Source organism: Panthera onca, chromosome C1 (assembly GCF_046562875.1).
Source record: "Panthera onca isolate mPanOnc1 chromosome C1, mPanOnc1 haplotype 2, whole genome shotgun sequence".
In the NCBI taxonomy this organism is placed as follows: domain Eukaryota; kingdom Metazoa; phylum Chordata; class Mammalia; order Carnivora; family Felidae; genus Panthera; species Panthera onca.
Window position 1 is genome coordinate 213,322,880 of NC_138346.1, and position 13,398 is coordinate 213,336,277.

Here is a 13,398-nt window from a genome sequence, read left to right on the forward strand (position 1 = left end):
CTCCGGCCGTGGAAAGACTTTGGCGTCAGACCCGGGATGAATCCTGCTTCTGTCCTTCACTGTGAGGTTTCAGACAGGTTATTTGACCTTCCCAGGCCTCCACTCCCTGACCCGTAGAGGCGGAATAACAACAATCCTTGCCTTACAAGGTGAATCGTGTTAATGCCTAAACACCTGCTCTAAATGCCTGGCACAGAGTAGGCCCCCATAAGTGGAAACCATTCTGTTATTACTGCCTCCTCTGCCTCCTCAGATCCATCTTAGAAGTAAGGTAAAGGGAAAAATTATAACAATACTCTAGTTGCCTGTTCATACTTAATATCCTTATCTTACCTCCCTGCTTGCTGAGTGCAGAGCCGCCGTCTCGAACGTCTCTTTGCACTTCACTGTGGTGCCCGTCGCCTGTGCTTAATAAGCGTTCAGGACCAAATGAGAGCCAGGAGTGGAAGTGGAAGGTCAGCCTGACCCTCCACAGACGCCATCCTCTAGCACACAGACTCATTTCACACTCCCCAGTCCAGATGAAATAGGAAAAAAGTATAGTTGGTGAGGTGTTAAATATGCTGTGTGTGAGAATAGAAGGTGTTGGGGAAGGACGAGACAATTAGCCACATAAAATCAATGAACCAGAGAGAAATGATATCATGAAAATTGCCCATATTTTTTTCAGTTTTCCGTTTTTCCCACCTGGTACCCAGCAGCTATTCTCTTCTTTAATGACCAGACATGCCCCTGTTCAGTAGAGCTTTAAATAATTGTGGTGTGAAAGTCTCTGGTTCAAAAGAAAGTAATAACTAGGCCAAATTTGATCAAAGTCTGTCATGTTGTGGAAGCAGTTACCCCAGTAAGTTCAAAGGACCGCCTAGCAGCAGGATACAGAGGCTCAGAGGGCCCCTAGGTTTATTCTTTTGATGTGGGTTTTTGTTGTTTTATTAAATAATATACTAAAGCGTGTCGTTGATGTTCAGCCTGGGCAGCCTCCATCCATGGAGCCTCATTGGGAAAGTGCCACATTTTTAGAGCTTACAGTTTGGACGTCGCCGCTTAAACTTCCTAATGACGGAAGCTCTGGACCTATCAAAAATGCCCTAAGATTGGGCTGGGCTCTCTCACAATATCAGATCCCTTAATCTCTTAGGGTGCTAAATCTGGCAAAGGAAATCACCCTCTTGATTTAAGCTCCCTTCCTGCTGAAATGCCGTTCCCGTCCAGAAGTCCCGTCTTCCTTGCTGACGTGATGTGATTTTCAAGCCCCAGCATGCTTCGGTGTCATTTGACCACGCGAGCCACGAGAGAAGATCTTTCTCATCAGAATAAATGCAGGGAGGCATATGTGCTGTCTGGGACTTCAGCTCACTGCCTCCTAAATGAGCTGTGGCCCTCAGCACCCCTCACTTTCTAATGGATGTGTGGTCTTGCCTTCTCTGCTGCTGTGTATATTCTGCGGGTGCACGGACTTGAGGCCAGCAAGATGGAAGGGAAGAAATAGAGAGAGGCAAAAATCAGGAAATTCCAACCTTCAGAGGAGTAATAACACTTTGGCTTAAATTGCCCAAGAATCGCCTACCCGTGCACATTGGCTGATGTAAACTTAATGAAAATACACTTGTGGCTTCCCAAATTACAGACTAAATCTTGTTCTATTAAATATAACTATAACAGAAATCTCTGGGTAATAGCAAAGTGATTTCCAGGCCTAAGCTGAATAGAATGGCCTGTTTATTGCAAACAGTATCCAATAGTACTTTAAATTTCAACATAATATAAAATCGTTTAGATGATTCTCTTTGTTTTTAAGCAAGATTTAACATATACTTCGTAAGAGCATGTAGTCGTTCCCTCAAAATATAGCACTAATGGGGACGATCGTGCCATGTTATTGTTTCAGAGGCTCTTTTAAGTTTTTGGTGGGTTTTTTTTTTTTTTTTTAATTAAAGGGGAAAAAAAAAATCTTACGTTTCTAATATTTCCAAAAGATGTATCTGAGGAGTGATTAGCAAGTGATTATCAAGACTAGTTAATCCTCTAAATTCTTCTTTACATCTTTCCAGGCGGCTCTCTTTATTCCTAAATGTAAGTGTTTTATAGGAACTCTGGCCTTTGGTACATACACCAACCCTGACCTTGAGCCATATGCCTTGTCTTTTTTGTGATCAGATACCCAGTACCTCCAAGATACCATGAACCACGTCTTGAGCTGTGTCAAGAAGGAGAAGGAACGGACGGCAGCCTTCCAAGCCCTGGGGCTCCTTTCTGTGGCTGTGAGATCTGAGTTCAAGGTCTATTTGCCTCGTGTGCTGGACATCATCCGAGCAGCCCTACCCCCAAAGGACTTTGCCCATAAGTAAGTGTCTCTATTAGGATTTCACCCTCCGCCCCATTTGGTTGGGGAGGAAGGATGCTCTATCCCAGTTTCCATGGAGCCCAAGCCCATTCTCTGCATCATTAACCACCAGGGTGTAGCAAGTCATACAAAGAACAACCCTTCCTCAGTTGAGTTCCAACCTTTTTCAAACTAAGTGATATACGTGTGTGTGTGTGTGTGTGTGCGCGCATATGTATATATGTACGTATAAGTAGATTGGCCTGGTGAAGGGATAAGCCTCCCCATTCTAGAGCCCAGCCTTCTCGTTGCGGGGAGAATTTCTTTCTGCCCGGTGGCTGTGCTGTGCACCCTGGTCCTTGATGTACACATTGTTCAGTTCGCTTCCTAAATAGGTACCTTGGCCAGCACCGCGCTAAGCCACATGGTGCCTTTTGTGCCAATTCAGGAAAGGGGCCCCTTCCTCAAGACACGTGACTGCCATCTGCTGGGCTGTTGTAGATTCAAACGTATGGTGACTAGGGTGTGGTGGGCCCCCTAGAATTGGGCAGGAGATGACCGGCACACCAGCGAGTCGTGGCCCTGCCTGGGTAACCTGCCCTCCTCGCCCCAAGGCGATTTTGAGGTGGGGCATCACAGAATGTCATTGTGTCTCAAGTGGCCACTCACTCTTTCTATCCTCTGCAGGAGACAGAAGGCAATGCAGGTGGATGCCACAGTGTTCACCTGCATCAGCATGCTGGCCCGGGCAATGGGGCCAGGCATCCAGCAGGATATCAAGGAGCTGCTGGAGCCCATGCTGGCAGTGGGACTGAGGTGGGTGTCGGAAACCTGAGCTCCCATGTCGGGGAGTATGAGACTCGAACCGCGGTTTCGGGGTGGTGCTGAAAGCGAGGCGTGGGTGTATGCGTGTGAGATTGGGTAGGCGGGAGAGCTCGCGCTAAACACGGGCTAGTTTTGAATCCTGGTTTCATCTCTAGTTAGCTGTGTGATCCTGACCCGGTTACTTAACTTCTCCGAGCCTCCATTTTCTCACCTGAAAAGCGGGCACAGTAGCAGCTCCTGTTGTCTAGGGTCGTCATGGAGGTTAAGTGAAGGAGTTCATGAAATAGCCACTCTCGGCACACGACTTTGTGTATAAGAAGTGCCCGACCGATGTTTGCAGCTATTTATGTTATCATTGGGAAATGGCCTGGCTTTCCTTGCATTACTTCTCTTTCTCTGTAAAATAAGGACGATGCTCTCAGTTTGCTTCCCAGACTTTTAATCGAGACTTGGTCTTCTGCAGTACCTAAATTATATTAAGCAAGTTCCTCTCTGGCAAAGACCAGAAATTCGTAGATTGATCTGAAACCTCTGACCAGGCCAACAGAGTTCCGGTCATTTATCCTAGTTTGTAGTATCCTTTCTACTTTAAAGACCAAGCGGTGATGGGCCTAACCCCCTGCTGGACGAGAAGGGCTGTTTCTTCTCAAGGACAGACAGATGTCTTGTCCAGCGCCATACACGCCTGGCTTCCTTCCCCTCAGCCCTGCCCTCACTGCTGTGCTGTACGACCTGAGCCGTCAGATTCCACAGCTGAAGAAGGACATCCAGGATGGGCTACTGAAGATGCTGTCCCTGGTCCTTATGCACAAACCCCTCCGGCACCCGGGCATGCCCAAGGGCCTGGCCCATCAGCTGGCTTCCCCTGGCCTCACAGCCCTCCCTGAGGCCAGCGACGTGGGCAGCATTACTCTTGCCCTGCGAACTCTCGGCAGCTTTGAGTTTGAAGGTAAGAAATTGCCCCAGCTCTTACCAAGACACGGAGTGTTGCTGGGAACCCTGAGGAAAGAACAAGGGCGCCTAGCATTGCCGGGTCTTGGCTGGGGATCTGGAGACCAGGTAGCTGATCGGGTAGCGGCTCAGCCTTCTGGGCTCTTTGCATGCTTTGTTAATTCGTTCTCTTTGTTTCTCTGTCCCACCCTGAGTTTGGGGGCAGATGGTGTTCAGGGAAATTCTGCATTGATCCAAGGAATGAATGCTTCAGAGAGACGAGAAAGTCAGAGATGGAGCCCCACCCCATCCCCCCACATCCATGAAGCGGAGATGGCGTTTAATGCTTTAAAATGTCTAAGCCAGAGGCTTTAAGGTGTTTCCGTTCCTACGGCAGTATGATTTTCAGCTGTGGCGTCCTGTGTAGTTCGGTTTAGAGTTTTAAGCTGCAGATAAACCCACATTCATGCCCCTAGGGGGATCTGTTTCAGGAGAGAAAAAGGGATACTTTTGAAATTTAAGATCACGTAGGTGGTATTGCTCAAGACTACAGGGAAACAAGCAAGTACAAAAAGCGTAGATGTGCGGTCTGAATGCTTACAGCCATCTGTGGTTTCCCTCCTATAGCTCCTTCACTTGCCTTGATTAACACCCAGCTTAATATATTTCTAATGAATAGAAAGTAGCTATATTTACACCCAGCCGACATCAGACTCTCTTTTGCTATTCAAATCTGGGAACTAAAATAGACAAGGTAAATTTGATCAAGAATTGTTTTACTCTCTGGGAACATAAAGAAAGGTTTGGGTCAGAATAAAACGAAATAATTCATCCTTTGAAGGGAATAAAGAAAAGATTAGGATGGGGGGGTGGGGGGGGGGGGGAATGCCCTTTTTCTGTCTCCCAGCTCCTCTGCTTCCCTTCTGCCTCTGCTGATTCGAAACCCACTTGTTACCTTCTTAAGAGAAGAGTTCTGGGTCAATATCTTGTTGAAAACTGAATTCATCGCCATGAAATGAAAAACGCAGCCAGCAAGTTGTGGGCCTACCGTCCAGAGCAGTGGTGTTTATTTTGTCTTCTCTCTGCCTTTGTATCCAGGCCACTCTCTGACCCAGTTTGTCCGCCACTGTGCGGATCATTTCCTAAACAGCGAGCACAAGGAGATCCGCATGGAAGCCGCCCGCACCTGCTCCCGCCTGCTCACGCCCTCCGTCCACCTCATCAGCGGCCACGCGCACGTCGTTAGCCAGACTGCGGTGCAAGTGGTGGCAGACGTGCTCAGCAAACTGCTCGTGGTCGGGATCACAGATCCTGGTAAGGTTCATGAGACAGGAGCAGTCTGGGGGAGTTTGGACGCTCGGGGCACCGGGAATTAGCCAGTTTCATGGCGTGCCCTCAGGGAGGTGATGGCCGGCTCTTTCTCTGCCAAAGCGTTAGGCTTGGCTACTCCAGCCAGGTGGCGTAAAACGATCTGTCTTTAATCCTGTTGTCTTTGCTCCTGTGAGCAAAGAACGACAGGTTAGACGAGAGAAGGGTAAGTGGCAGCCTCTCACGAGGCCGGGGGCAGTGTGGGCGGAAACTGGGAAAGGACCAGAGGATGACGGCATCGAAGAGGCATTCAAAGGCTCGATTGCTCTTGTAGACCCCGACATCCGCTACTGCGTCTTGGCATCTCTGGATGAGCGCTTTGATGCACACCTGGCCCAGGCAGAGAACTTGCAGGCCCTGTTTGTGGCCCTGAACGACCAGGTGTTTGAGATCCGGGAGCTGGCCATCTGCACGGTGGGCCGGCTCAGTAGCATGAACCCGGCCTTCGTCATGCCCTTCCTGCGCAAGATGCTCATCCAGGTAATGGGGTGACCGTCACACCTAGTGGCAGTCTGGAAGGGAGTCATTGTGAGAGCCATTTGGGGAAAGAGAGATGAGGACAAGGAAGGGGAGAAAGATCAAGATGCCTGGTAAAAGCCACATTTGGCTCCAAGAGTCCCTGTTTTCCCAGCTCGGCAGTTACAGTTCAGGGCTGATCGCCTCATGAGCCTCTTCCCCCCAGCGGCACGACTCCAGGGGCCTCTTATCCCCGGCAAACCTCGTCTGCAGGCACCTCTTTTCTTCTTCCTGGCAAGTCACCGGAGATCCCGCTTCTTGGCATGTTTGGCTCAGTCTGCTGCCGATGGTGTCAGTTTTGCTAACGCCTCTCTGTCCTCCTGCTCTCCTGCTCCCACCAGGTCAGGCACAGAGGCCCAGGATGTGAGCTTGAACTCACAACCCCGAGGTCAAGAGTCGCATGCTCCACCAACTGAGCCAGCCTGGTGCCCCAGGATTTGCAATTCCTGCTAAAACCTGACTCCTCAGTTTTTGTCTCCACCTAGCCGCATAAACTCTCTGGCCTCCTGGTCAGGGGCCCGTGGTCCAGTCCTTCTTGCCTTGAGTGATTTCCACCCACCTCTTCCGGGTCTCAGTGTGGCTCACCCAGTCCTTTCCCGCCCCCTGACTCCGCCTTGTCCCTACGTCCCCCTCTGCTTCCTGAATCTCCCATGGTTTCTTTCGAAACAGATAACTTTTCCTAACACGTAAAAACTTAAACGCAGAAAAACCATTGACGTGTAACTTTCATCCGAGACAAATGTCACGTATTCACAGTCTGTCCTAGCTAAAGTGAGTGTAAGTTATATCAGTCAACAAATTAGAGGATTATATTATGTTGGCACTTCTGTTTGTATTTTTATTTTTATTTAAATTCAAGTTAGATAACATAAAATGTAGTATTGGTTTCAGGAGCAGAACCCGACACTCAGTGCTCATCCCAAGAAGTGCCTTCCTTAGTGCCCATCACCCATTTAGCCCAACCCCCTACCACCTCCCCTCCAGCATTTAAGAGTTCTCTGCATGTAAGAGTCTCTTATGGTTTCCCTCCCTCTCTGTATTGATCTTAATTTTCCTTCCCTTCCCTTCCCTTATGTTCATCCACGTATAAGTGAAATCACATATTTGTCTTCCTGTGACTGACTTATTTCACTTAGCATAACACATTCTAGTTCCATCCATGTTGTCGCAAATGGCAAGATGTCATTCTTTTTGATTGTCGAGTAGCATTCCAGTGCGTGTGTGTGTGTGCGTGTGCACGCGCTCACACATTCTCCCCATTTTCTTTATCCATTCATCACTCGATGGACATTTGGGCTTTTTTCGTACTTTGGCTGTTATTGATAGTGCTGCTATAAACATCGGGGTGCATGTGCCCCTTTGAATCAGCGTCTTTGTATCCTTTGGATAAATACCTAGTAGTGCAATTGCTGGGTCGCAGGGTAGTTCTATTTTTAATTTTTTGAGGTACCTCCATACTGTTTTCCAGAGTTGCTGCACCAGTTTGTGTTCCCACCAACAGTGCAAAAGGGTTCCCCTTTCTCCGGATCCTCGCCAACATCTGTTGTTTCCTGAGTTGTTAATGTTAGCCATTCTGACGAGTGTGAGGTGGTATCTCGTTGTGGTTTTGATTTTCCTGATGATGAGTAATGTTGAGCATCTTTTCAATTGTCTGTTGGCCATCTGGATGTCTTTGGACAAGTGTCTGTTCATGTCTTCTGCCCATTTCTTCACTGGATTATTTGTTTTTTGGGCGTTGAGTATGATAAGTTCTTTATCGATTTTGGATAATAGCCCTTTGTCTGATATGGCATTTGCAAATATCTTCTCCCATTCCATCCGTTGCCTTTTAGTTTTGTTGACTGTTTCCTTCACCGTGCAGAAGCTTTTTATCTTGATGAGGTCCCAATAGTTCATTTTTGCTTTTATTTCCCTTGCCTCTGGACACATGTCTAGTAAGTAGTTGCTGCAGCCAAGGTCAAAGAGGTTGCTGCCTATTTTCTCCTGTAGGATGTTTATGCTTTCTTAGGTCACATTTAGGCCTTTCATCCATTTTGAGTTTGTGTGTTTGGTGTAAGAAAGTGGTCCAGGTTCATTCTTCTGCATGTCGTCGTCCGGTTTTCCCAGCACCGTTTACTGAAGAGACGGTCTGTTTTCCACTGGATACTGTTTCCTGCTTTGTTGAAGATTAGTTGGCCATACATTTGTGGGTCCATATCTGGGTTCTGTATTCTGTTCCACTGATCTGTGTGTCTCTTTGTGTGCCAGTACCATACTGTCTCGATGATTACGGCTTTGTAAAGCCCCTTGAAGTCCGGGGTTGTGATGCCTCCAGCTTTGGTTTTCTTTTTCAACGTTACTTTGGCTGTTCGGAGTCTTTTGTGGTTCCATACAAATTTTAGGATTGTTGGTTCTAGTTCTGTGAAAAATGCTGGTATTATTTTGATAGGAATTGTGTTAAATATGTAGATTGCTTTCGGTAGCATACGCATCTCAACAATATTTGTTTTTCCAGTCCGTGAGCATGGAATGCGTTTTCATTTCTTTGCGTCTTCTTCAGTTTCTTTCATAAGCTTTCTATAGTTTTCAGCATACAGACCTTTTACCTCCTTGGTTATTCCTAGGTATCTTAACGGTATTTTTGGTGCTATTGTAAATGGGATCGATTCCTGGATTTCTTTTTCTGCTGCTTTGTTGTGTTGTATAGAAGTGCAACCAATTTCTGTACGTTGGTTTTTATATGCTGTGACTTTGCTGAATTCACGTATCAGTTCTAGTAGTATTTTGGTAGAATCTTTTGGGTTTTCCACGTTAGGGTATCATGTCATCTGCGAAGAGTGAAAGTTTGACTTCTTCGGCAATTTGTATGCCTTTTATTTCTTTTTGTTGTCTGATTGCTGAGGCTAGGGCTTCTGGCACGGTGTTGAACAACAGTGGTGAGAGTGGACATCCCTGTCGTGTTCCTGACCTTAGCGGGAGAGCTCTCAGTTTTTCCCCATTGAGGATGATATTAGCTGTGAGTCTTTCATATATGGCTTTTATGATGACTTATGTTCCTTCGACCCCTACTTTCTTAAGGGTTTTTATCAAGAAAGGGTGCTGTCTTTTGTCAAATGCCTTTTCTGCATCTATTGAAAAGATCATATGGTTCTTATCCTTTCTTTTATTAACATGGTGTATCACATTGATTGATTTATGAGTATTAAAGCAGTCCTGTAGCCCAGGAATAAATCCCACTTAATCATGGTAAATAGTTCTTTTAATGTACTGTTGAATTCGATTTACTAATATCTTGTTGAGAATTTCTTCATCCATGTTCATCAGGGATATTGGCCTGTAATTCTCCTTTTCAGTGAGGTCTCTGGCTTTGGAATCAAGGTAATGCTGGCTTTATAGAGTAAGTTAGGAAGCTTTCCTTCCATTTCTATTTTTTGGGACAGTTTGAGAAGAGTAGGTATTAACTCTGCCTTAGATGTCTGGTAGAATTCCCCTGAGAAGCCATCTGGCCCAGGACTCTTGTTTCTTGGGAGATTTTTGATAACTGATTCCATTTCTTTGCTGGTTATGGGGCTGTTCAAATTTTCTATTTCTTTCTGTTTGAGTCTTGGTAGTGTGTGAGTGTTAAGGAATTTGTCCCTCCCTTCCAGATTGTCCAGTTTGTTGGCATATAATTTTTCATAATATTCTCTTATAATTGTTTGTATTTCTGTGGTGTCGGTTGTGATCTCTCCTCTTTCGTTCGTGATTTTATCTATTTGGGTCCTCTTTTTTGAGAAGTCTCACTAGGGGGTTAGTAAATAAACAAATAAAAATTTGTTTATTCTTTCAAAAAACCAGGTTTTAGTTCCGTTGATCTGTTCTACTGTGGTTTTTTGTTTCTATTATCACTTACTGCTCTCATTTTTATTATTTTTCTTCTGCTGCTGGCTTTGGGCTTTATTTGCTGCTCCTTTTCTAGCTCCTTTAGGTGTAAGGTCAGGCTGTGTATTTGGGACCTTTCTTGCTTTTGAGATAGGTCTGAATGGCAATGTATTTCCTTCCCTCTTAGGGCTGCCTTTGCTGCATCCCAAAGGGTTTGGACTGTCGTGTTTTCATTTTCATTTGCTTCCATGTATTTTGTAATTTCATCTTTAACTTCCTGGTTAACCCATTCTTTAGTAGGATGTTCTTTAACCTCCATGTATTTGAGGGCTTTCCAAATTTTTCCTGGTGGTTGATTTCAAGTTTCATAGTGTTGTGATCTGAAAATATGCATGGTGTGATCTCAGTCTTCTTGTACCTCTTGAGGGCTGATTTGTGACCTAGTATGTGATCTATTCTGGAGAATGTTCCATGTGTACTCGAGAAGAATGTGTATTCTGCTGCTTTAGGACAAAATGTTCTGAATATGAGTCCGTCTGGTCCAGTGTGTCATTCAAAGCCATTGTTTCCTTGTTGATTCTCTGCTTGGTTGACTTGTCCACTGCTGTAAGTAGGGTATTAAAGACTTCTATAATGGTATGATTATTAATGAGTTTGTTTACGTTTGTGATTAATTGATTTATATGTTTGGGTGCTTCCAAGTTGGTGACATAAATATTTACAATTGTTAGATCTTCTTGATGGATAGATCCCTTAATTATGATAATAATGCCCTTGTTCATCTCTTGTTACAGTCTTTGTTTTAAAATATGGTTTGTCTGCTATAAGTATGGCTACTTTGGCTTTCTTTTGACTTCCGTTAGCATGATAGATGGTTCTTCATGCCCTCACTTTCAATCTGCAGATGTCCTTAGGTCTCAAATGAGACATAGGGTAGCAGAATGGATTAAAAAAACAAGATCCATCAATATGCTGCCGGCACTTCTGTGTTTAGCCTAATGGTTTATTTCTTCAACTGCTGCCCTGTGTGAGGAGTGTCCATCACTTTAAGTCTTTTTAAAATACCTAAGATTTTACGGGGCACCTGGGTGGCTCAGTTGGTTAAGCGTCCAATTTCAGCTCAGGCCATGATCTTGCGGTTCGTGGGTTCGAGCCCCATGTCAGACTCTGTACTGACAGCTCAGAGCCTGGATCCTGCTTCAGATTCTGTGTCTCTCTCTCTGTCCCTCTTCCGCTCATGCTCTCTGTCTCTCTCTCAAAATAAATTAAAATAAACATTAAAAAAATATACCTGGGGCGCCTGGGTGGCTCAGTCGGTTAAGTGTCTGACTTCAGCTCAGGTCATGATCTCACAGTCTGTAAGTTCGAGCCCTGCGTCGGGCTCTGTGCTGACAGCTCAGAGCCTGGAGTCTGCTTTGGATTCTGTGTCTCCCTCTGTCTCTGCCACTCCCCTGCTCGCACTCTGTCTCTCTCTCAAAAATAAACATTTAAAAAAAATTATGTATGTATATATATATATATATACACACACACACACACATATATATATATATATATATATATATATAAAATCTCTAAGGTTTGGGGAAGGAAAAGAAATCATTGTTGAACCTACCAGCCCAAATCCTGCTAAAGAAGCTTGAAACAGAAATATCTCCTAATGAGAATATTACTGAGCTCAGCCCTGGTAACCACCAAAATTTCTAATTGTTTTCAAATGCATATACAGACCTTCCCAAGGTGAATTGGACATTTTCATGCCTTGATAATAAGGGACATTACCTAAATGTGCTTTGTCCTTTTTCTGATGCCTTGATCACCAGAGAGGGCGCTGGGTATTGTTGTGGGGGCACAGCAATGCTCTCTGGCTCTGGAAATGAATCGGGGATCTTTGAAGTGGCCCTTGCCGCCCCCGAGAGTTGTGCTTTCCTCACGGGCACGCATTTTCTCCCCGCCTGCGTCTCCTTGCTCACGTGGGTCCTTTCTCAGCATCCCTGTCCATTCCCTCTCACGGCTGTCTGCTGTGACAGGGGAAAAACAGGCTGCCAGGGGGATCCAGAAAGTCAGGATTATTAAATCAATAACCGGAGACAAGATATAATGTGAAATTGTAGACTCCTCCTCTGGGTAGCTGAGTTAACATGCACTGTTCTCATGGTTCAGAGATTTCCTTCTGGCAACTTCAGCTCACCAGAAGTCTGTCTATATTAAGTTGTTTCTATGAAGTCACTATGAGTAGAACGTGCTGATTTGCAGGTGTTTTAAGGATGTCAGAACAAACATGTTATTTCTGTTCATAAAGGTCCAAGGGGAATCTATTGATATAATCCCTCACTGTTGGGGTTTAGATGTGCCTGAAACCACTACTGAGTATTAATATTTCTTTCAACATCATAGCTATTCTGACTGTTCTTGGATTCTTTTGTCATTAGTTATAAGCCCTCTTAGTGATTTGCTGTCTGGATGGAGATTTTTCTCAAAAGAGAGCCCTTCCTTCATACCTTATTTCTCTCTCTCTCTCTCTTTTTGTTTTAATGTTTATTTATTTTTGAGGGAGAGAGGGAAATAAAGTGTGAGCAGGGGAGGGACAGAGAGAAAAGGAGACAGAGGATCACTGTAGGGCTCGAACCTACGAACTGCAAGATTATGACCTGAGCCAAAGTTGGATGCTCAACCACCTGAGTCACCCAGATGCCCCACTTCAATCCTTATTTCTGCAGACCCCTGCTCATACTGTCCCTGGTGGTTTTCTCAGTCTCCTGTGACTGTGCTGCACTGTCACAGCTCTGCTCGGGGACGATCGTGGGACCGTGGGAGCTGGGACTGGTTTCAGACGATCTCTCTTCCCACCATTGCTGTGTCCCACTGTTTGCCTTTGTGGAATATCTAGCAGCCACTTGATCCGTAGTGGAGTTCTGGTTCCTTCCTCTGGTTCCCTGCCACCTTTCCCCTTTGACACACCGTTCCTCTCTAGAATTTCCTCTATCATACGAACCTTTCTTCCCTCCAGATTTTGACAGAACTGGAGCACAGCGGCATTGGGAGAATCAAAGAACAGAGTGCCCGCATGCTGGGCCACTTGGTCTCCAATGCCCCCCGGCTCATCCGCCCCTACATGGAGCCCATTCTGAAGGTAACCCACAATAGCTAGAGAGACTGGCACTTTCTCTCCAGGTGATCTTATGTCAGCTCATTCGGGACGATGGGAGTGTTTCAGTAGAGAAGTTCTTTGGCCCCAGGCTTGGGGACGAGGGCCCCATCAGGCCCTTCTCAGCGAAAGAACTACAAAAATCCCACCAATTGCAGGAAAGGGCTCTCTTTATAAGAGATAAGAAATGATGGTTCCAGCACATCATCAAATGTGCCTGGAAAGAAGTAGGTAAATAGTGGCATAAAATTGTTCCTTCAAAATGAAGAAAAAATGAGCTTTAAAATCTGAATGCGTTTAGAGGCATGTGAAATCTTTCAGAACCTACGTGCATCTGGGCAGATGATCACACAGGTATCATTTGAGGAGGCATGGGAAACATTTTTAAATCATGGCACTTCCCAGCTCTCTCGTATGTCAGACTGGGCTCAGAAAAGTTTTAGAATCC

The 13,398-nt window shown here is 45.5% G+C and overlaps 1 protein-coding gene across 2 annotated transcripts in view; it reads left to right on the forward strand.

The window, feature by feature from the left end:
* The window catches only part of MTOR (mechanistic target of rapamycin kinase), a 131,595-nt gene that overhangs the window by 15,405 nt on the left and 102,792 nt on the right, over positions 1–13,398 (forward strand). For both annotated transcript variants that reach the window (XM_078452436.1, XM_060621606.2), the window contains exons 9-14: positions 2,158–2,344; positions 3,011–3,139; positions 3,853–4,097; positions 5,177–5,392; positions 5,721–5,926; positions 12,813–12,935. In XM_078452436.1, coding sequence (XP_078308562.1) covers positions 2,158–2,344; positions 3,011–3,139; positions 3,853–4,097; positions 5,177–5,392; positions 5,721–5,926; positions 12,813–12,935 — 1,106 coding nt within the window. The remainder of the gene's footprint in view (positions 1–2,157; positions 2,345–3,010; positions 3,140–3,852; positions 4,098–5,176; positions 5,393–5,720; positions 5,927–12,812; positions 12,936–13,398) is intronic.